This window comes from Zonotrichia leucophrys, chromosome 6, assembly GCF_028769735.1.
Source record: "Zonotrichia leucophrys gambelii isolate GWCS_2022_RI chromosome 6, RI_Zleu_2.0, whole genome shotgun sequence".
Classification (NCBI taxonomy): Eukaryota; Metazoa; Chordata; class Aves; order Passeriformes; family Passerellidae; genus Zonotrichia; species Zonotrichia leucophrys.
The window spans coordinates 11276217-11300262 of NC_088176.1; the positions used below are offsets into that span (position 1 = coordinate 11276217).

Genomic DNA, 24046 nt, shown 5'->3' on the forward strand with positions numbered 1-24046 from the left:
TCAGAAAGTATTTGAAAGTACATGAAGTGTTCAGGAATAACACCAACACCAGTCAGACACTGATCCTGAGTAACCTACTATAAAGATTAAGATGTTTTCCCAGCTGATCAGCTTTCAGGGTATTTTGAATTCCATTTAAATGACATTCTGATCATTTAAGCTCAAATGTGACAGACATTGATAGTCTTAAATCTGAGAAATATTGCCTATCACAGGTGCTATGGAGGAATTCCTTGGGCAGAGATCCTGACATGCATTCTCTCATCTCCTATCTCTGATTGTCAAGCAATAGCAAGCAGTGTCTCATTTCTCCCCTGCTTTATTTTTAAGCTGCTTTCAAAGTGACCTTAAAGCAATTTGAAAATTATGGTCCCATTAAGTTAGAAACACCAATATTTATGCAAAACAAGTAGTTATATCTGACAAGGGTGGGCTGTACAGTCATGTCACAGAAGCCCTTTCAGAAATTTCTCAATAAAACATTGTTAAGAAGCAATAAACTGTTCCCATCTATTCAAAGGAATAATGATTAAAATGTGCATGTTTTGTTGGCTTTCCCCCTAGGAAGTCAATGACCTTGGGAGAGAAATACCCTCCCCTCTTCTGAAAGGAATATATTTTGGACCAGAAAAGTCCTGGCTGTCACTATTCTGGAATGACAGACATAAAATGTCCATCAGTACTTGCAATTATTTTGCTTTTGAATTCCAGGCTTGGATTTCTCATGGAAATGAACAAATATTTCCTGCAGATGAAGGGGAAGCCTCCTTCACTCAGCAGGTTTGGGGATCACATTTCTGCTATATTGTGTGATCACAGCTATAAAGCTGCAAGAGACTCACTTCTTCAGCAAGGTTTTCTGGGTGGTATTTTGGGACAAAAACTCAGCCCCTGCACAAGTCCCCAGGGTCACATACTCACCACTCAAAGTCTCCTTGGCCACAGACACACGGTTCAGACACCACAGTTTGGGAATAGTCCCGACCTAGGGAACACTGGGCTCCAGGCTTGCGTTTTTTATAGATCTTCCTCTCCCCCATGACACAAGGCTCCCCCTTCATTGGCCGAGCGACAAGAGGAGAAACACAGTTTTAGTGGCAGCTGGGTCTTAAATGAAGCATTCTTTTAAAAGACACAAAAGGCAATGAAGACAAACATTTATCTCTGGGAGGGTGGGGAGTTACAGTTCTGCTCTGTTCTGTAACTCAAGTTACAGTTTGCAAAGCTCTTTGTGGCTTTGCAAAACCAAAAGTCTCCTTGGGAGGACTCATGAGCACAGTGTGAAGAGCATTGAGTTGGGATGCCAATGACAACGTGCCCAAAATGCCTGGATGCCCAAGCCATCACACCCACTTATGTCACCTTTCAAAAGACTTCCACCAATATCTAGTCCTACAAATTATCCTGAAAAGACAATAGGGGTGTAGGCCAGGGTTTCTTCCATATGTCAGATAAAGTCAATTTTGATGTGTGTTTCACTGGGCTTTTGGAATGCAAAGGTTTCCAAGAACACTACAGGGAGTAGCTAATCTAAAACAAACATTTGACATCTAGGTGAGTTGCTATAAACAGAATTTTCTATTTTGCAGAAGTATTTTGTTTGCATAGAAGTAAGAAAAAAGACAATACCTAATTGAAATACTTCTCTTCCCCATTAACAGTGATTCCCAAGATTGCTGCGTGGTTACATGTCTTCCCTTTTCTTTCATTAAAATTATTTTCATTTATTCAATTCTATGACTTCAGTTATCTTATCCTTGCCAAATTAATGTTCATTTCTCATTCATGGATTTCATTCAGGACTGTCACAGCGCCAATGGTTCTGGCTCTGGTTATGTTACCCTACAGGGTGTGGGACATCATACTGGTAGTCAGTAACCCATAAGTAATCTGCAGAGGTCATTGACCTCTCAGTTATAGTTTCTTCAGGACCTAAATATATCCAGCATGACAATAAGCCAGTGTATGAAAAACAAAGCATGGATCCTTGAGTAGAAAGAAATAATGTGGTTTTCTCTGGCGTCTTTTATTCAAGAGCTTTTCAGATTCAAGGGTTTTACAGATATTCAAGAGTTTTACAGATACCTGCAGGACCTGCAGGATGAATAAATGTTTTTATTTTCATTTTTGAGTAGGGGAAATAAGAGGCAAACTGAAACAAAATTATTTTCATGAGTCAGTGACAGAGCTACAAAGAATTCAGTGTCATCTACAATTCAATCATAAGGTGTCATTTTACACTGCCCTAAGCATTGAGGCCAAAAAGATCCAGCTAGTGCAATGGATTATATTCCTAAAAATAGAAGGTAATCTCCTGAGCTTGCCCATAGATGCCTGGCCCCATGTTTATTCATGCACATTTTTCAAGGGATGCAAAAAAAAAAAAAAATCCATATGCTTTGATGTAAAGAACAACTGCATTCTCACTTGGAAACACAGAGCAGGGGAAAAGAAAAGGAACCCCACTAATGTCCCCCTGGAGAGTGTGGATACCTGGTTGTGCAGGTGCCAGGTCTGGTAGTCATCCTTGGTACACCTGCGGCTGAAGAGAAATTTGTAATCCACCTTGACCAGCTGCCACTCAGAACGGAGGCTGAAGTGCCCAAAAACTCTGAGCAGGGGACACAAAAGAAGAGAAAGAGTCAGCCAGGCTCATACCTCCAATACAGCAAATAACAACTCATGAATCTCAGCTGCAGAAACCAATACACAGTGTTGGAGCTTAATGCCAGAAAATGGTAATCAGTCATGAATAATATTTTCCTGTTCTTACAACATCCCAGGAGTGTTTAGCCTTTTCCTGACACTGGTACACAGCCTGTGTAGGAAGGTCTTCCCCTGACCCTAGCATCCAGCAAAATGGAACCCAAGTCTAATCACCCTTATTGCAATCTTTAGAGGACAGTACATGTTACTTTTTTATTATTCCAAGTCTTTCACTAATCTACATTTTTACCCAAGCCACTTATGTGATTAAAAGTTTTATTCTAATTATTCCAGACTAACAAAGAAAGAGGAAGAAAGACAAGATTCACAAATTTTCCTATGAAATCAAAAGAGAAGCAGAAAACAAGACTTCCCCACACTGACTGTAATTCAGATCCTGCTGTGTCCCCAGTGTGCTGCCATTATTTATTCTAGCTGATCTTGGTTTACACGGTAATCATACTGAGTTGTTTGCTTTGCTCTCCACTCACTCCTTCTCTAGCCTGCACCAAAATTGCTCTGCATTTTGCTGCTCTCCATGAAACAACAACCACCCAGGAATCAATCATGCTCTCCCCTGGAGACCTGCCTCAGCTCATGGGGATCAGGGAGACAATGGTGGGTGGGCAATATCTGAGGGTATGAAGTGGTGGGTTTGCTGTGGACACCTGTCTATATCTGCGTTCTGCCTCACAGAGGAGCTCCACTAAGCTGACAAGCAGGAAGGACACAATACAAGGAGAACCTGTGTGCTGTCATGAACAAGTGGCTCAGGTTAGGAGCGAGCAAGGGGTGAAGGACTCATCTGGTAGAATGGATTTATTAGGTAGATTGTTGCTGGCTGTCCAGAACCATTCTTAGTGTAGTCCTAATTGCAGGGTATCAAAAATAGGAAACACCACGGCATTCAGGCCATGCCACAGGAGGAGCTGCAATTCCTGTTCCTCTGCACAGAAGGCACACCCTGGACCAAGACAAACCCACAGAAACCAAAGCAGTATGGGGTGCCAGGGCACTGGGAGCAGGAGGGAGAAGGGAGGAATGGGAAGGAGCATGGTCGGGGGATGCAGAAAGCCTCCAGAACTGTACTCAGTAGGAGTCCTAACTGCAGTTCCCCTCTCCACTTTTCCTTGGCACTGGGTGTGTCCTATGTGCTTTCAGCACATACAACCTTGTTTGTACTGCATGACTGAAACATCAGAAACATCAGTCCCTGCAAATCAGCAATGCAGCAAGCAGAAATCTTTTAGTCCAGCAGATTTACACCAGTATAGGATTTGGTGTTTATTACATGGAAAACACAGCAAAAGAAACATGACCAAAGAGAAACACTGGCATAAACCCAGAAGAAAAGGCTGGAGAAATCCAACACTTTGCAAATCAATGCATCTAAAATGAAAATCTTTCTCCTCAGATTGTCCTTTAGCTAACTGTCCATCAGGAGGGCAACAGGGTTTATTTTGTAAACCATCTTTGTGGTTTACAAAAATACACCAGAATTACTTGATTTTTAAATCTATTTTTAAAAGCTTTTAAACAATTCCTTCTGACATGGAAATTCTTCCATGATAATTAATGAAAAAAACCCAAGGTTTTCTAAGAGGAAGGCAACACATTGGCATTCCAAAAGCACAGAACATCAGATACTCTTTAATTAAATTATTTCAAAGAAGATCTTTTTGTGTAATTGCTATAATTTAGATGGAAACAATACTACACTAAATGGAATTAGAGGAGTGCTAACAGAGAGAGGTTTTCCTCTGTACTGCAGAGGTTCTGGGTCAGCTGATTCCTAAAGTAGTAACTTCTCTACTCCATCCTCCCCTTGGTAATAAAAGCTCATTAAGGCTAATCAGTCACAGTGGAAGAGACTTCTGAGATAAGAGCAGCAGAGAAGCCACCAAGCACCTGCACCCTGTGAGCCCTGCTCACCAATGCCAAATGCCACCAACAGCATGGCTTCATTGGCCAATGCCACAAGTGTTGTGTGACAGCTCAAGATGAATTTGTTGTGCATTTGAAACTTCTATCAGTTTCTATAAGAAAATACAAGGAATGGAGGAGAATGCTATGTGATCTTTGGGATTCCGAGGTTCTAGCAGCTTTCCTTGGAAAGGGATGAAAGTCTTCATTGTTTGTGAAGGTTAAAAAGAGCTAAACAAACAATAACAGGGCACAAATCCCGACTGGACAAGACCAGGTGTTGCAGCTGAGCTCCACTTCCTCAGTTTTATGAATGACATCACTGGATGTTTTTCCATAGTGCCCAAGGTGCATGCACAGGGCCTCTCCCACCATATCTGTTTTGAAGTGGCCAGGTCCAATAGACGCTTGGGCAGACAGCAAAGAGCTACAACATTTTAAAACTCATAGTGTCCAGCTACCAATAAGTGCTTGGCACTAAATGTTCCAGTTTCTACATATTGGTTTCTATATCAAGAGCAAAGAAACAAAAGAAGTTCCAAGGAAAGAGATGCTAAAAGAGATTGGTGGGGCTTTATTTTTCCCTACTCAACCGGTGAGTGCTCACATCACTTTGAAGATCCAACTTATCTGATTCCCATGTGCCTTCATTTCCCATTTACTTTGGTCCCTAAATAAGGGAGGTGGATTTTTTTTAATAAACATAGCTAAAGTATCAAGATAATACAGGAAGAAAGGAAATACACTATAAATACTACAAATTTTGCTTCAATAACTTTACCTACCGTGGTCTAACTGAAAGCTCTTAATTGCTTGTTGCAAGCATAGAAAACAAGAGAGCTGGATTTTCAAGGTCCAGCTTTGAAAAGCCAACAAAGAAGGTATATTTTGATTCTTCCATGTAGGTAGTCTGATGTGGAAGTCCTTGAGAAGCAATAAATACAAGAGCCCAGATGGTATTTAAATGGAGTCAGTTTTCTGACTAAGCTCAATTTTAAAAAGGTTCTCCAGCCTAAGACACAGAATGGTAATTTACTGGCTTTAGACTGCATAGATTTCGTTCTATTCCTCTGAGTTACAATTCCACATAAAATCTTAGCTAATAGGACAGCATCTTCTCAACTGACTTTATGCATAGCTGACAGTGAAATCATTGCTAAGAAAACAGAAAATGCTTCCCAATCTTTTCTTTGGAGAAACAAGGCAAGGCTTTTATTGCCAGGGCTGGATATCATTAATTTGCAGAAAACTATTAGAAACATGGAAATCAATTCTGAAATGCTTACAGTTTCATGACAGAGTCATTTTAGAAATGATCATTGCTAATGCTGCTATAATTATATCTTTCATTAATTTTTTAAATACACAGTAGCTTACAAATGCAGTGTACACTGCCTGGATAACCTTGTACAGGAGCTCTTTAAAAGGCTTTTTACATTTATACAATGTTCTCTTTGCTTTTGCCTTATCATTCCTTGTATTGTTGATAGTTGTGCTTTTTATGTAATTCTATCCTGCTCATTCCCGCCAGGTCAACAGAAAGAATTGAGGGTCACAAGATAACTCACCTGCCTCTGGTCTATAGATTCAATCCCTGTTCCTGCTCATGGTGTGAGAAACAGACTTCCTCAAGTAACAGCTCCCACAGGAAAGGCATCAGCTGTATCCATGTGGATCTATCCCTGCTGGCAGTTTCAGATGAGCTGCCCAGCCAGCCATTAAAATGGAAATTCTCCTGCCTCAATCAAGTCTACTTCTGTAATTTCTGAAGTAGACTGGTAGGACACCATATGGAGCAAGCAAGCACTGAAGCTGCCTGTACTTGGCTGGTCTGGATAAAGAAGGAAGATTTTCCCTTCACCAGCCCTCCCAGCCCCTTTGTGTGTGACACCTGCTGACCTCAGATGTGCCCAGCACTGAGACAGAGGGCTGGAGATGCCAAGGAAGGAAGAAGCTGATAACACCTAACAGCAAGAGTACCTTTCTTTCTGAGGCAGTTTTCCTTCACTGGACATTCACAAGGTGAGAGACATGAAAAGTTTGGGTGGTTTTATTGCTTCTCTCAATGTTCCTTAGGGACCTCTGAAGCCAGATTTTAACAAAATTAGGCCCCACAGAATAGACTGTAAGCATTTTTAATAACTAAAAATAAAATGAAAGCAAAAGGATATAATATATTTGGTAGACAGCATCTTTTGAGATGAACTATAGAAGTAGATGGATGGATCAACAGAAAAGTAAAGCCAGAACTAGAGAAAGAGAGCCAAACATATACTTTAATTGATAATACTGAGAGAAAAGCTAATTGCAGTGTCATCATAAATAGACTGTTTCATTTATAAAAGCCTGAAACCAACCTTGATTTTATTTCCTTTTATTTTAAAAGAAAAATGCTTGGAGAGAAGTGTCTTAGCAAGCAAAAAATGCCCAATAGTAAAATCACCCAAATTAGTGAATACTTCAGCTGACCTAAATCTGTGCCTTTGTTTAGAGAATGTAGAATGGAAGAAAGTCAAGTAAGATCACTATCTGATTTCAGTTAAAATCCTTCTTTACTTACATCTGTGCATCTAATAGGTAGTGCCAGAAGTAGAAATTTAATGGGCAAGAAGTGCTATGAAGCACAATCTGGAAGAATCAACTCCTGGCAGGAAAAGAAGCATGTGTTGGTCTGGGTTTTGTTTGTTTTTTGTTTGTTTTTTGGTTGTTTTTTGGTTGTTTGTTTGTTTGGAGTATTTTTGGTTTTGTGAGGGTTTGTTTTGGTTTGGTTTGGTTCTTTTTTATTTTTCTAGTCCCTGGAGAGGAAGCTCTTCTCTCACTGAAACCAGAGAGAGTCCCAGATCTGGAGCAGTGAGCAGGAAATTCACCACAACTGAAGGTGCTCATTCTCATTCTGATGTCCAGCAAAGGAGCACATGTTGCTACTGCTGCAACCTTAACAGATATTGTCTCACTCATAATTGCCTTGATTCCTTTGGGATTTTTCCCCACAAGCCAGGCTACCCTGGTCCCCCATTTCCTGGGAGATGGTGAGCCTGTGCTAGAGTTGCTGGCTCAGTGAACACTTACAGAATGTCCTGGTACATAGATGTACCTCCTTAACTTGTTGATGTTCATAGCTTTTGAGTCAATGAAAGAAAATGCTGACAATTTCACACAAAGGAGAGGGCCTGTTATGAAATCTGGATCTGGATCCATCTCCGTGTAAGGAAGTTGCAGTAAAGTGAGACAAACTCCTGCATGCAGGCTGAGCTGACAGGGCCAAAGCCACACAAACAGCAATGGAACAGTTGCAAGTTGTGCTGGTGGGACCAGATTTTATGACTAGATGAACTATCTCTCCATGAATTAAATATAAATCATGACTTTAGAGAAAAACAAATGGGCTGTGTAATCTCCCATTTTTTTAAATTAGGATTAAGATGGAATTAGCATTAAAGGAGGTCACTAGTTACAAGGAAATTGGATAGAAAGGGACTGAGACAAGGAAGTAGAACTTAATTGAAAGCACAAATCAGCAATTAGGGAGAGCAGGAGAGGGAGAGCTACACTGTCTCATACCTGGCAAAAGGATGCAGGGAGTAAGAGACTGGAAACAAAGGAAACATAAAAAATGAAAGATGACACTGGAAAGGCAGGCAATTGCCAACAAAAAACATTGTCTATTTTTTTTTCCTAAGCAATAAATACTGTTTCTAAGAGCCTCTTTGGAGCTTTTAATTCAGTTGCTTTTGGCTAACCTGTCAACTAGGAACAGTAGCCTGAGGGCAATGGGTGATGACTCAGGGCTGTGTACTTCTGTCTGTGGACCAAAATAAGTAAGAAAGACAGCTATTTTGTTTTGGTTTTTTTTTTTTTCTAGAAAGAAGAGATGCATTTTCTTCCAAATAAAACACACCATCCATTTGGATCTAGATTTTCAGTTGGTGCAAATTAATTCAATTTAGACCATCTAAATAGACCCTCTCAGGTATAAGGCCTTCCACTGATACTATTCAGAAGGAGAAAAAGAAACAGCAGTGAAACTATCAAGAATGTACCAACAGCAGACAGCAGCGTGCATCAGGAGAAATTTGTTCCAGAAACTCTTGGTCTGTATTCCATTTTCCAAGGAGAAGGGTCACACAAGAATTTCACATAATTTCTCCTGCAAACTAAATCTGAGGGATGTGGTTCATTTCCCTGAAACTGAATGTCGTGACATCAAAGTTACCCACAAGAAAGAAATTCAAAGTGTTGGCCACCAGCAATCCATATTGAACTGGTCATGTAAAGCTGCACCACTGCCAGATTTCAGGTCAGGAGAGAGAGAGGAGATGGGGCAGGCAGAGTTTCTGTGAATTACAGATCAAAACCAAAACCTTGCAATAAAAATCCTACAGTACAATCATGGCAGATTCTTTCCCTCAGCTTTGGAAAACAGTCCTGGTATTATTCATCAGCTCAATGGGCACTTCCTTTATAGTGCTAGCAGAAGAGGAAAACCACTGCAAATGGCATGGTACAGCATGATCTTTCAGTTAGCAAGTAATGCCAAGTGCAATTAGTAAGTAATTTGCAGAACATGTAATTACAAAGCAGCCCTACAGTCTGGACTCAATTTCCCCTTTAGCTGCACAAACACTGCATAAGGCAATGGGGGAGACAGGAATTTTTGTTATTATTTTTTCAAATAGGAAATGCTATCAAAATAAGAACTTCCTGAATGGCAAACTAAACCTTTTGAAATTTGGTCTCTAAAAAATTTATTACCAATGTTCTCAAACAACTTTACATGACAATTGCTTCAAAAGAAATTCCAGCAACATGAAAGAGAGTATGAGACACCTAGGAAGGGGGATGGGAAAGCATATTAATTTTTAATGCTGTTTTTCAGAAGAGTTCTTTCTTTTCTTCGAAGCACTCGTGAAAGACAACCAGTTTCTGACAGCCCTGAAACCTGAAGATGCTGCCATTCTTTTCTAGAAAAGATACAGGCAGCTGTCAGCAGTGTGAGTTTCATCCCCTGATGGGTCTGTGGTCTCAGCAGAGGCAAGGGCTGCTGCTTTGCCAGAAGCCACATAACACAACACATCCAGTCATTTCAACCTTTCATCCTATGAATCAGCAGATTTCCAACCAAAAATGTCCAATACAAATGTGGAAGCCATTCCTTAGAATATGTAAGCTCCAAATGCATATGACAGGTGAAGCACAGTGACGAGCTTTGCCTGGATATCAGAGAAGAAGGCTCAGAAGAGGAAGCTCTGGAGAGCTGCTTTCCAACACTCAGTTCAGTGATCAAAAATCTGTCAGAGTGAACTCTGCAGGCAACCCAACCCAGAAAAGCTGGTGTGCTGTGCCACCCTTTTCCTTGTGCAGGATCAGGGAGAGATTCAGCTGGAAAGGTGCTAAGGCAATGTAGTTTCTCAGTCCCCTGAGGGTTGGTGTGATTGGAGCACCAGAATATTTCATGTCTTGCTCTCACAAAAAGGTGAAAGACTCAGGAATGTCTGTGTGCACAGCATCCTGCCCCTTCCTGTGCACCCTCCATCAGGCCTGGGTGCTTCATACAGCCCAGCCCAGCTGCAGGCAGGAGGACAGCACAGGGCCAAGATCCATCTGTCCTTACTTAGCAGCACAGGAAACAAAGAACACGAGCCTCTAGATGAGAATATCTGGATTGTATTGTCATCAGGTAAAACTTGCCCTTTTATCTAGGGAAAAGAAATCATCTATCAGCCGGCTGCTCATTATGGCTCCTTCTGCAAGGGCTTCTTTCTTTTATTCACTTCAGCAAATTCCAGTCTCAATGAACACACCTTTCTCTAGTCCTCCTCCCTGCACATGCTCACCCCTCTCTATTCCCCTGTCTGTGCTTTATGGACATGACTGAGCATCTCCCTCCCCCAAAGAAATGGGAAGAATCTGCACAGTGGGATTCCCACCTGGGACTCTGGAGACCTGCATTACTGCCAAGCTCTCCCAATGACAGCCTGCTGAGTGTCTGACCATGGGCATGTCCTTTGTTCTCCCTCAACTTCCCTACTGGCAAAACACAGCTGATGATGTTGACTATTTTAGCATAATGTGTGATCTAGTGCCCATAAATAGCACTTGACTCCAGTGACAATAATGTTTGCCCCAGAAAGTCAGAGATGGACAATACGTGCCACAGAGCACGATGCCTTCTCCGTGTGTTATGGCTTCTGCCAGGAATCTTCCAGGTACATGGTGCAACTGCTGGGAACTGCTCTTGGGTCACAGACATCCTTTTCCTAAAGCCAAATAAATCACACGGTGCTGTCTGAGAAAGATTACTCTAAGCAGATGTTCTCATCACCTGATTTGTCTTTCAGGTGCCACAGAAAGGCCTCAGCTCACTCTGCAAGTATTAACAGCACAATCAATATCGTGCTTCTTGTGGACTGTTTAGGTGAATTCATGCAGAGATCCAAAGGCTAAAAAGCAGAATACTCTGGCAGAGAGGCAGATGGGAGGAGGAAGTGACACTGATTAATCTTGGGGTCGTTAATAATGTTTTTAAGTCTTGCAGACAAAGATAATGATATGGGTAATCAACTCTCTTACTCCAGGGTATGAACTGATCATCTGCTGGGATAAAATGGGAATTCCTATAACACACATTTTCTTGTCCATTGTAAAGTCACTTGATGCCATTAGCAGATTGATCATTTTCTCACAAAGTCCAAGCTATTCATTACTTCCAGAAGGTTTTGAAACTAGATCAGATGATACAGGAATGCAGCTCACTGGCAAATGCCAATATCCTCTCAATCATTTTGGTGTCCTTACTTAATAGTTGTACTTGGAATTTTTGTTCTCAGATCAAGTTCCAAATTTTACTTTTTTTTTTTTTTCTGTGTGCAGTCATTATTTTAACAGATTCACTTTAATTTCATGGATTCTATTATGAAGAATCCTTATATAGGTTTGTGCACTGCAGTCTGCAGGGTACTCTGAGTGAGGACAGAGAAACTGAACTCACAAGGACACATCAGAGCCTTGCAGGAAAATCCATAGACAATAGCAATGCCAGTTGCACCACAAACAAATATTGCACTGAACAGAAGAAGAAAAGGAAAACTGAAAAGTGAGATAACACCACTGTAGGGACAACAATTAAAATGTAATGGTCTTTTCTAGGATCTAATGTACCCATGCAATTTGGATAAACCAGGCTTTGAAATCTTCTCTCTGATCTTTAAAAAAACCCACAGTTCTGGTAGCCCTGAGAGAATGCACAGACTGGATGGACAGCCTTGGTTCCCAGAGGGTAAATAAGGACAAAGTTCAGAATCTTTCAGCACGACAACTCCCTGTCTCATTTTCTGCACTGGAGGCTGCAGGTTGGAGCTAGCTTTCTAGAGAACTGGTGAAATCTTTCTTCCAGAATTCCATCTTTGCCAAATTTCTGTGTGGCTCAACAGCAAAGTGGGAGAAGATCTATGGGTTTTTTTCTGACAGTTTTTTTCCTCTTTTTCTCACAGAGTGAAGTGAAAAGAGGCCAGACTGATGTCAGGAAAGTTTAAAGGAACCTGTGGGCCATGGGAATTGAGGAACACTGACTCTTTTCTTCATGCACGTTGTACAAGAGCCTTCAATTCCTTCAAGGAAAAACAGCCTCATGGTGTTTTGCCATCCACTCCCACTGTCTCTCATTCGCTGATGTTGCTGAGCAGAGGTGCTGGCTGTGGAGGGCAAAGCCACAAGGGGAGAGGTGCCACAAGGTGCCAGGGGAGCCACTCCCCTGGCACCAAGGGAAGAGCACAAGCTCCTCTGACCTCATCCCAGCAAAGGCACTGTTTTCTATCACTGTTCCACCCTGATTTTTCTCAGTAGGTGGCAAATCCATGGCTCCCTACCCCTAGGCAAAGGGGCAGAATGCTTCAAGGACACTGTGTCAGCTGGTAATTTTCTTTCCTGTATTAGCATTTAATGTAACAGCAAGACTTGAACAAAAGGCAGCGGATGTTGCCTTGCTTGAAGAGAAAAGATGATAATCACCTTATCAGAAAAAGACAGGAAAATTACTCCTGGCTCCCATGTAACTTTGAACTCAGTGGGAGCTTGGACCTGGGAGCTGTTGTCCTTTTCTCATACTCAGTTTGCTGAATCTCTGCTGATTGTGAATCAGAATCTGTCCACATTGCCTTCATACCTGTATCTGCTTTGCTGATGTCTCCCACAATCAGTTCTTCAGAATAAGAGTAACTCATGGAACTCCTGGCCACAGGATAAGGGGACTGCTAAAAACCTTTTCAAAGTATTTAGAAGGAAAACTCTCAAAAATAGGAAAACTCATTAATATCTTAGAAATACAAAGAATACCATGTTTGGCCAAGAAAATTCCTTATTTGTTAATCTCTATAAATGTGAGAAGTATATAAGATAATCATATTTTTAGTATAATTTAGTATAATACATACAGTTTTAGCATCCTGTACTTGCCACATTTGGAACATGGAACTGAAATAGAGGGACTTCTGGTTTGACACCAGTGTGGCCTGTGCTCTTAATATTTTTTTCCTCACCTCAAACCTCCCCTGGCACCCATCTCAACATTTCCAACATCTCTCAATTACTTATTCATTCTTCCTCACTCTTCTGCCACCCAGTGATGAATTGCCAGTAATTTTATGGGTCTCCTGGAAAGAAAGAGTTATTCCCATTTCATCTCTCATAAGGCTGCATGGCCACATAAACAAGAAGGTGCTGGAAAGGGCCAGGACTTGTACCCTATTCATTTAGAACCAGGAACATTTCCTAACACACATAGCCAAGGGCAGCAGTCACAGCAGTGTTGACAGACCAACTTTCAGTTCACTGCAAATATTAAAGCTCAATTATGCATACACACATGTATAGGGATCATTAAGTTCACATGCATAGAACTACACAGAAATTTATATACACACACGTGGGTGTGTCTACATAAATATTTATTTATCAGTACAGAGGAACTTAATGATCCCCATCTGGAAATGAGTGTCTGCACACATACACACATAAGGAGTCTACTAAAATGATGCAGGGCTGTGAAGCAAAAAGGTTGTTCCTCTTAAAACAGGTTTGGAGAGATGCTTAGCACAGGAGATGAAGTGGCAGGGGTAACAATTATAAGTCAGAGCTGGAACAGCATAAAGCCCTTCTCTGGACCCATGACAACATCTTGTCTCTGATTTGAATGGTAGAAACTAGTTTGGATATACCACAACTGACTAGAAGGGGAATGCAGTGTGATTCCTTTTCTTTCTTTGACAGTGTCAGCCAAGCAACACTCTGTGCCTATGGCTTGTCAATCCAGAAATTTAGATCTGACCCATCAGAACATGACATCATTAAAAGATACACTAGTTAACAGTGAGAGGTACAGCACAGAATTTAAGAAAGTTTCAAAAAGCCTAGTGCATTCTAGGCATTCATATGAGAACATGTCTAAGCCACCACCCTTATGCATTTATTTTCCTGTGTGTTCTGCAGTCTTTTCCCCACACCTGCACCAAGCACCACAATGTGCTTTGGTACAAAGCTCTGCACTAAAGGAGCTGAACTGACTCTCTTGTCAGATGAGAGAGGTGTTAAAGCAACAACAAAACTGCAGATGATGATCAGCCGGGACTGGAGGAAGGACAGTGGATTTACTTTGGTTAGGCAGCATTCAAGGCAGACCAGCTCAAACAGTCTCATGATACTTCCCTGTGCATCACAAAACCACGTTTTTAACTGAGCCCCCCCAGCTTGTAAACAAATAATTAATTCTTGCAGCATTATAGTCATACAAAATTTAAAAATCATAGAATCATTTAGGTTGGAACAGACCTCTGCAAGACATCCTGTCCAACACCCCACTAAAGCAGCTCCCAATTCAGACTATTCTTAGATATTCAGAATCTAATAAAGCCCCTTCATAAAGCAAATTACCGATGTTACCATACTGACAAGTTTTTTAGGAGTGTTTAGGACAAGCATACACAGCACAAAGCACAGAGGATTCAGAAAGCCTAGGATACTCATAAAATAAAGACAGATATGGAAAAAGCTAACTTACTAGCTATTGAAATGGCACAAAGGGTTGCTCCTTTCAGCAGCCCAGAGAGCCTCTCACGGCATGTGGCGCAAAATGAAGGTTAGGAAAGTCATTCTACTGATATATTGATTTTAATAAAATAGTATTATGAAAATATTGTTAATAATGCAATATTTTAATAATAGTTGGAGTATAATGACTATGTATACACATTCCCCTCAGAATATTATTTTTTTTAAATGGGTGAACACAGAATACTTTGATGCTAATCTATGGAAGAAATTTTTTCTAAGAGGAATCAGCTGAGACCACTAGATGTAGTATTCTGCATTTTCAGGGATGAGAGACAAACTTTTAAAAGCCACTAACCTACCCAGTTTGGCAACACACAGATATAATCACAGCCTTTGTCTCTCTGCCTCAGTGCTGGTTGAAACCTAAGAGCTCTCACTGACCCCATTATCAGTTTGGGATGCAAATCCCAGACTGTTGTGCTCCTCCCATCAGCTTCTTGTAATCTTTGGGGTTTCTACCCACAAACATGAATTCCAAGCACCTCCAAACCACCATGTGTAATCTTTTTTCAGGGGTGGCAAATAGCAATAGAAATACATTGATTTCTTCTCAGCCAAAGCTTACACAAGCTCAGCATCACCCTACACTGCCCTTATAGAGGAGTTCACTAAAATTCTCATTGGGAGAAGCACCTAAGTGGTTTGTATAGAAATGGTTTGCATACAGCTTTATAAATAGCCTCTTTCCTCCTCAGTTCCTTTCGTGGATCGAAATTTCTCAAAACATTCATTGCCAGTGTCATGTGAAATTTCCTTGTGTGGCTTTTACAGACTATTAAGAATGGTTTTTAAAACTGCTAATGATGACAGTAATAATAAAGACAATAACAATAACAATAGCAATGGCAATAATAATGGTAATATGCCTGCAAAGATTTCAAAAGAAAAAGTTCTCAACAAACCTAGTACACAATATTCAGGAAGATAACTCACTTCCTACATTCTCCACCAGAAGACTACAGAAATATAAATAACAATAACCTTAGATTTATAATGCATTTTTCATCTCAAAAGAAAACTGCATTGATTTATAAAGCAAATGACCTAAATCCACAGCTAGTTGCAACTGATTAGCTCCACTGATTTCAATGAAGGTGCTGATGTGCACATTTATGTGAGTTCCGATCTATCTCTCTGCACATGTCTGTGCATGTGTCTGCACATGTGTGCAGCAGGAAAGTGGCACACATTGCATGAAGAATTTCACAGAAAAACACCATATTAAACAACACAGAAAATTACACATTGTCATTGCATTTGCAGAAAAAATGCTCAGAGTGAAGAGACTTGCAGGTTCTTATCTTTAGGTGGGAACTGGCATATGTGTTTTCCCAACAGGATGCTCACAACAGTCTCCTGAAAAGGCTCACAGGTATATCATATGCTGTTCAGTTTTGCTCTTTGCAAAAACAGGGCAATGTTTGCAGATAGCAAAGCAAGAGATGCACAGATATATTCTTCTACAAAACAAGGACCTTGCTTTTTTGAAAAAAGGGAAAAAAAAAAAAAAAGAAGAATAAGTCAAAGCCAAGGCGTTGTTTTGGAATAAAGGAAAAGCGAGCAATGCCACCGGAACTGGCACCACCTCTACTCTGATAAAATCTCAGTAGCTGTCTGTGACAGACAGAGAGGCTGCCTTGTTGTGCTCCAGCACTGTTTGGGAATAAAGCAGAGGAGTGCTGCTGTGTAAAGTACAACCATAATTACTTAGCCTGTCCTTCCTAAGACAGTTTATCACAGGGGATATGGATGTGCTACACAGGAGTCAGCTATGCTTTCCTGAGCCCTCCAAGGCTACAGCACCAAAAATTTCTTCTGCCATGGCTTAGATGGCACAGAAGCCAGTTCAAATGACCATTTGTTAGAAGAGTAAAATATGATTTTCCCCCAGCTCCTCTCTTGCAGCTGAGCTCAACTTCAAGTATAGGCACATGGTCACTTCTGCTTGTGTAAAGCTGATGTAGAGCTGGTTTTGAAAAGCATAACAACACAAATCACACAACACAGTTGGAATACATTCAAATCAGTAGCAGAAATGTCTAAGACACACAGCTATTACCCTGTTCCAACTTCCTCAGAAACTGATGGCACTCAGTTTCTCACTACTTGTGACACCAGCAATGAGCTCCACCCACACATTTATGCTGTATAAGTATGCAGATGGACTGAAGCCTAGAAGAAAATAAACTTGACCTGAATCTTTTTCTCTTGCAAGCAGTGAAAATGTGCAGGAACTTCAAGTGCGGATGAAGAAAAGCAGATTGACTGCAAGATGAAATTTATAATCAATGTCCTTCCCCTGAACTGGAGGTGTGCAACAGTGTGATCTGATGTGATTAACCAAAGGCACTTCTTCATGCCAGGGTAGGTATGCTTCACAGGCATGCCTCAGTCTAAGGCATCTTAACCACCTTGCTTTCTGATGTTTTTCAGAAAGCTGTTTCAGCCAGTTCAAAGGCACACAGGTAAGAAGGCATTTCTGAAACCAATGCAGGCAGTGCATCTTGTCCTTGCTTTGTTCAGAGCCCCAGAGCACAGTGCTCTGATCCGCTCTGTGCAAGAAGTCAGATGACTACTTAAAAATGCCTTTGAACCTAAAAACTTCCCTTTCCTGGTTGTTAAACTCAAGTCCTGGCCTGTTCTTGGGCCAACATCACTCCACTGGTTCCACCAGCCTTACCCCCAGCACCATCAGAGCCAGCCCAGGCCCTTCCTTCCATGGGATGGCTGAGCCATTCTACACCACAGAACAGGAAGGTTATTCTGAGCTCAGCTCTGCATATGCACAATGACAACACTTTTATCTTGAGCTAAAACTGGATGTACAATGGCCCACAATGCAAGCAACAAGGCTGGGGTATATTCCTACCCACCAGCAATCTCAAAAGACAGTCAAGTCACACAACTGGAACAAGCACAGAACTGGCACGAGGTACAGCCATACAGATCTCTGACTTCTGAAGAGCACAGCCGTCCCTGGGCCTTCAGGTCCAAGGAATGCAATCTCAGCAGTAATTATGAGAAAGGATCTCTGGTTGTCACTACATGCAACCTGACCAAGGCTACACCTCTCTCCAGAGAAGCAGATCTATCTACTGCTCTGTGTGAACTCCCAGACCTCAGCTTGGGACCCTCCCTCCTTGCTATAGCTCTTAGCACTGCTGGAAAGAGCTTGGCTCCATCATCTCTTTGCCACATGATGCAAGAACATGCCAGGCAGGCCCTTGGCCACCAGCAAAACCCACAAAACAGCACAATGCCTTCATGAAACACTGCATGTGCAGCTGCACAATGCTGCATTGCACATCATGAGGTTACCATGAACTTGGGGATCTCCATACACCCCTTCTGCCATCACAATTTAAAACTGGGGCTGCTATACTTACGTCATTATCTGGGTCTCTATGCCAGGGTCTACAAGGGATCCATCCACAAAAAGTGGTGTTGATGTGAAACTGTATTTAGTCCAGGATCTTCCCTCATCGAAACTTATCCTGGGATAGAAGCAGACAACATTTATACACATAAAAAGACTTACTCTAGAGCAAATGCAGCAATTAACTGTTGGCTTGCATTGGTCTGCAAGCTCCAGCAGCTGGATTTACAGACAAGCACCAATCTTTGCCATTTCCCAGCCCACTAAATTCATGTTCCTGATGTACTTTGAAAGATCAAAGCTTTAGAAAGCATAAATACTGGCAATAAGTGCATGTATATACTTTATGCAGCTGTACATCAGACCTCAAGGGATCAAGAGGCTATGCCAAGACCTGCTTCTGGGTCTGGAATAGCACCTGGCATGAAGCACCACTCAGAGCATAAGCAACCCTGGCCTGAATGCATGAAAATTGCTTTCACCACCACAGGACATTTTGACCCATCCCTGTATCAATGCCATATGGAATTAGCTACAATCTCTCTAGCCCTATGAGTACTTAAAGGCAGATTTAGCTTATTTGTGGGAGTGGGGAGCACTGAATGTGTGTGTGCACACAGGCATCTGAGCACCTGGATCTGTCTGGGAGGCTCTTGGTGGACACTGAATCCCCCCTGCTCCAAGCAGGTAGGACAATATCTGACACACCACCAAAGGACCAGGAGGCCACTGTAGTGTGTATTATAAACCATGGGTTACACCGACCTCAGATCTCTGGTGTGGAAAGCCAAGACTGGCAGTCACCATTCCCTAACTCTCTGCCCCTCATGTCACTCAGCAAGACACCTTCCCCTGTCTCAGAATGTACCTGTGCAAGAATAGGAACTTAACTTTAACTTAACTTTACACCTAAGACAGAACTCTGGGAGCACAACCGCACACAGAAGGATTATCTTCCCTAAATCTATTTATTTAAATGCATGTATCTTCCCATACACCTGTGCATTTGTATGCGTTCTGCTTGCATGCTTATCTCTCCAAATAGCATTTCAACTTCTGGGGAACAGCATGCTTCATTAGCTTAGCTAAAGTTCTCTCAGCTTTTCAATTATCCGCCCCTCTTTTCTCCAGCATGAAACTTATTGTACAATGTCTCAGCCTGAGAACTAATGGATTTACATGTACCCTTTAATCTATTCCACTCCTGGCCATAAAACAGGTGCCTACTGAAGCAATATGAAGCAAATTCCAAAGCCCCTAAGGGTACAGTTTTGAAGGAAACCTGTAGGAACTTATTGATAACAAATCTAAATCACTCCTCATTTAATAGAGTAGGTGGGGCACTCAGAACTGCACACACCATTTCAGGAGACTTATTGTGAAAGGAGAGCATCTGAAATGAGCCTCTGCAAACAAAGGTGAACTGAGCTGTCAGCTCCTATGAAAAGTCAACCTGCGACCAAATCTTTCCCAATATGTAAGTACAGGCACTTGTAGTAACGTGCTTTTTATGCCTGAAGAGCCTTCAAAATTAAAGACACAATTAAAACAGTTGCACCTGGCTTGAATAATGCAGTAACTAATGGTTAATATGTGACTTGTAACTTTTTCCTTAAGGGGCTCACCTTTCACACTTCCAGAGCTCAACTTGCTGCAGTCTGATGCACCCACTGCCAGTGACACCCACCCTTGGCTAACACAAGCTTCTCCTTCCTTGACTGATCCTTGGTTTCATCTAAAGACTGGGACATGGTCCTGATGTCCTCTTTTCTGAGAGCACTTCAATTATAGCCATGACAACTGAGTTACCCATCAGAGGCTTCCAGTCACACCCCAACACATTCACAGCACAGACTGGAGTCTGCAGCTCATCCTTTGGTGTCTGCCCTGTTACTGCTCTCCTCTGTGTGTCCAGTTATGGAGCCAATATATCCCGTGGTTAACAGTCCACTATCACACTGTGAATAAAGCAGTCATTTCTTTGCTTCAGGTGGCAAAGAAATGGGCTCAAATGCAATATATTCAAACTTTTAAAGAAATCTATGTTGCATTCATCCCAGAGTTATCTGTCAGGTCAGAAACATTAAGTCCAGAAGCTTTTTATATTGAAAAAGTAGCTGTTAATGTCTTCAGGTACATCTGCAGAACATGAGCATGTAAATGGGTGAAGTCAACCTGTCTTGAGGTGTCCAGATTTGGAATGACTGCAATTTCACTGGAGGATTTTGTACAATAATGACTCAGGTAGAGGAGCCCTTAACACCTCATCACTGCTGCCAAACACCATTGCTTTCTCTTTCTATTTGACTGAAGAGCACATTTCCTGTTCTGCATGCAAAGTAATAGACATGTAATAGGAATAAAGTAATAGACCATCAAGCTGAGAGACAACCCAATATTGTATACAGGAACACATCTTGTTTCTGAAATCTATTTCTAACTAATTCACTTCTAAACATTAGAAGCTGGGTGGGTCAGTCCCTTAGATATGCCCCTCTTTCAATCAAGCCCCTAGACTGAAAGTGGTACTAACACAGCCATTTTCTGTAAACAGTTTTAGTTATGAATTTCAGAATGTGTAACTGGTGCAGGAGTCAGAGGGGCAAGAGCTAAGAAGAGGATAATTTTGAGTGGTATCTTTAGTGCTTAGGCTGTTATAACCCATTTATAGCAAAACAGTGTCTTCAACTGAGAAATCATTTTGCCCTATTTCACCTCCAACTCTAATCAGTTGCCACCACAGTATCTCTGGAAATTGATAGTCAAATACTAGAGGAGTTAGCAACATATCTCTGTTGTCCTTATCTACACCTACTGCCCTCTCCTCTCCCTCCCTTTATCTGTCTTACCAGATTAATGTTAAATTCTGTAAACAAAATGTAGAAACGAGAGACACATCCTGTCAGAAATACCTGAAACCCAAAGGATAACTTAGCATATGTGTGTCTGTAGGAAAGAAATCCCACCTGGAGGCTCATAGTACCTTACCAGTGCAAAGAGTAATCCCATACATGTAGGTGATTATGTATGGAGCCATTATATTTATAAAATGGTGCAATAATCATAATATTCATCAAAGAAACCAAAATGGGGGCAAAACATAGATGACTTCACCTGCTCATTTTATAGACTCTGGCACCCCCTCAAGGTAACAAGTTTCCTTACCACATGTGCCGGATGGGCACTGATGTGTGTTTCATGGCCACTAGTGCTCCTCCCCAGTCCAGAAACCAAACGTTGTACTCCTCCTCAAAGATCTGCAAACAAAGGAAGTACTGCATGAGTGCTCCATTCCCCTGGGAAGTAAAGAGTCAGAAGAACAGCAAAAGGCTCCGTGCCTTCCTTTTCTGTGCAAAACATACCTGTCTCCAGGAATTGCCACCATCAGAAGAGATGAATACGCCAACCTCCGTGTAGGAAAGTTCAGAGCCAATATTGCCTGCAACACAAGTGTCAGACATTCTTCTGTGGATGAACACACTAATGAAAATGTTAATTAAATTTCTGACATTTAATGCTGGAAAATTAGAAATTAAGATGGGTTGACACTCCCCTGTTACCATCACAGAATTCAACTAACCACATTATTGTGTCAATGCTATTTCAAAAAAGTCTGGCTCTGGGAGGCAGCGCAACTCAAGAAGGGTGTTTTCATCAGTGTTCAGGATATAGGAAATATCATACTGTCCATCTACCAAATTTTTTTCCTGACACCAGCAGGAGTCACCAACTGTTTTAGATAAGGCTGTAAGGAAAACCTGATGTGGGCAACCATACAGAAGGTCAGTCTGTAGGGACATCCAGGTTCAAGAGGATAAATCTACTGTTTCAGTTCAAAGATCTTCTTAGCCCAGTATCTTATAATGAGTGGAAGTCCTCAAGAACTAGACACTGATTTAAAGGTAGCAGTGTAAGTTTTGTATCATTATATTTTAAACACCAAAATGGAAACTCCAAATTTTCAAACATGGATTTACAGATGGAGGCAAGGAAAGGGAGTAAAAAGGCAGTAATTTGGTTGTTATGACTTCATTCTGTCTTTCTGTGCAAAGCTGTTCCATTATTTCCTTCATTCTCTTCCTCTAATTTCAGCTGCATGCATTTAAACCTCACAAAATGTAACTCCCAAACAAGTCAAGAGGATTTAGCAGCTGTACAATTAGACAATAAAATATAATTCTTTCATTTGCAGGAATCTAATCTCTGTCCTGTACCAAGTGTCCAAGTTTCCAATCATTGCTGGAAATGCCTCTCTGTAAATGAAGTGTTTGAGCAGCAAACACTTGTGAGAAAAAATTGCAAAGCCTATCCTTGAATACATTCAGCAACATGGTAAGATGCTCCTGCTGTTGAGAAACTGGCTAGTGGAAACAGATGTGTATATTCCCAACAGGTAAGGTTTTTTCATCTACAAAGCAGTAAGGCAGAAATTATATTCTGCCTTTTAAAGGTTAATTGTTAGACTGGGAAAGCATTCATCCCATGCACTGGCAGTTTGAAAAGAACCTAATTTACTAACAATTTAGATCAATGCCTAGAATCTCACAGCCCTGCTGCCTCTATTTGCTTCCTAAAAGGTTAAAAAAAAAAAAAAAAAAAAGCTTTTGTAATTACAGCATCATGAGTAGGGCTTGCTCCTAAGCATCCATCTAGCAAGTGCAACCTGCCAGGAGTGATGACTCCACTTGGCTATGCATGGGGATATCTGGAGGTTTGAACCAAATTATCTCACTTCATTTGGCCTGGATCAGTGAACTGGAAATCACATGGCATTTCCCTTGTTGAGATATAAATGTCATGAAGGGAACCCGTCTCAGGTTCTGCCTTAGTCTGGCAAATACACTGAAGCACAGAAGGACATGAGAATGAAAATGGTTGGAGGAGGTAGTGTAAATTCATGCAGACAATATGCTAACTGCCCACACTTGCAGGCCACTGCTATGCTGAACAGGACCAAGGAGATAAACAGAGCCTTAGAAAGAACAGTTAAGCTATTCAGACATATTTGAGAGCTGGTAAGAGGCTCCATTTGAAAAGACAGGAACTGCCTCCATGGCTCAGAGGCCAGCTTTCAATAGCACCAGCCATTCAGGAAGCACTTTGTTAGCCAGCAGCTCCCACAGAGCTGAGGGTCGTTGGTAGCCCCATCCATCCTGTGGATTAATTACGGTGGCTCTGCCAGTGCCACCATGAAGTATTGTAGCAGGCTGTCATTTAAACACCACAACCTGCCAAAGCACTATTTTGCAGAACAGCCCACAACACCAATGGCCTGTGCAGTGTTGATTAAATGCTGCTTGTCTTGCAGCAGTGCAGAGTTAAAAGCAGGTGCCATGCACAAGACAGGCACCCAGGAAGCCCAGGCTTCACCTGACAGGCTTTGTGACAACCCTGTGCTTGCTACTTGAAAGGTGGGACTTACTGACACCCCCTAGGAGTGCAGCCCTTGGGTACCAATCTCCTGCGTGGGCCCTGCAGCAAACAGGCAGACATGTCCAGTGGTTGTAACAACATGAGAGGATCAAGTAATGCCACTGGGTAATGGCACCCTGAAAGTGTGGGCTTAGATCTGCAAATGGGTCATTGTAGAGCAGCAAATACCTGAAATCTTTTTTGAACTTGGGGCCATATGCCTTCTCCTAGCCCAAAGCAAATGGGAGTTAATGTGAATTAGCTCAGCACTTGCTGAAACAGAGCTGAAAGGTTTTACACCAATGGGGAATACCTCATACACTCTCAGGCTCTCAGGAAGGTATGGGTGAGCAGTGAGAAGCACTGATGTTCTCACCTGTGGCCACCAGCAGCCCAGGAGCTGTCTCTTTGCTGGAAATGCTCCCTGAAGTGTACGGGTTCTCTGAGAGCTGCAGGCGCAAGTGCAGTGAGCAGAAGGGCTGTTGACAGAAAACAAACAAAAGGCAGAAGCTTCAATATTCATCC

The 24046-nt window shown here is 41.7% G+C and overlaps 1 protein-coding gene across 1 annotated transcript in view; it reads right to left on the reverse strand.

The window, feature by feature from the left end:
• The window catches only part of SORCS3 (sortilin related VPS10 domain containing receptor 3), a 263805-nt gene that overhangs the window by 34303 nt on the left and 205456 nt on the right, over positions 1 to 24046 (reverse strand). The window contains exons 11-16 of the mRNA XM_064716259.1: positions 23898 to 24000; positions 21472 to 21548; positions 21275 to 21366; positions 18120 to 18227; positions 2494 to 2611; positions 922 to 1055 (exon numbers count right to left, since the gene is read on the reverse strand). Coding sequence (XP_064572329.1) covers positions 922 to 1055; positions 2494 to 2611; positions 18120 to 18227; positions 21275 to 21366; positions 21472 to 21548; positions 23898 to 24000 — 632 coding nt within the window. The remainder of the gene's footprint in view (positions 1 to 921; positions 1056 to 2493; positions 2612 to 18119; positions 18228 to 21274; positions 21367 to 21471; positions 21549 to 23897; positions 24001 to 24046) is intronic.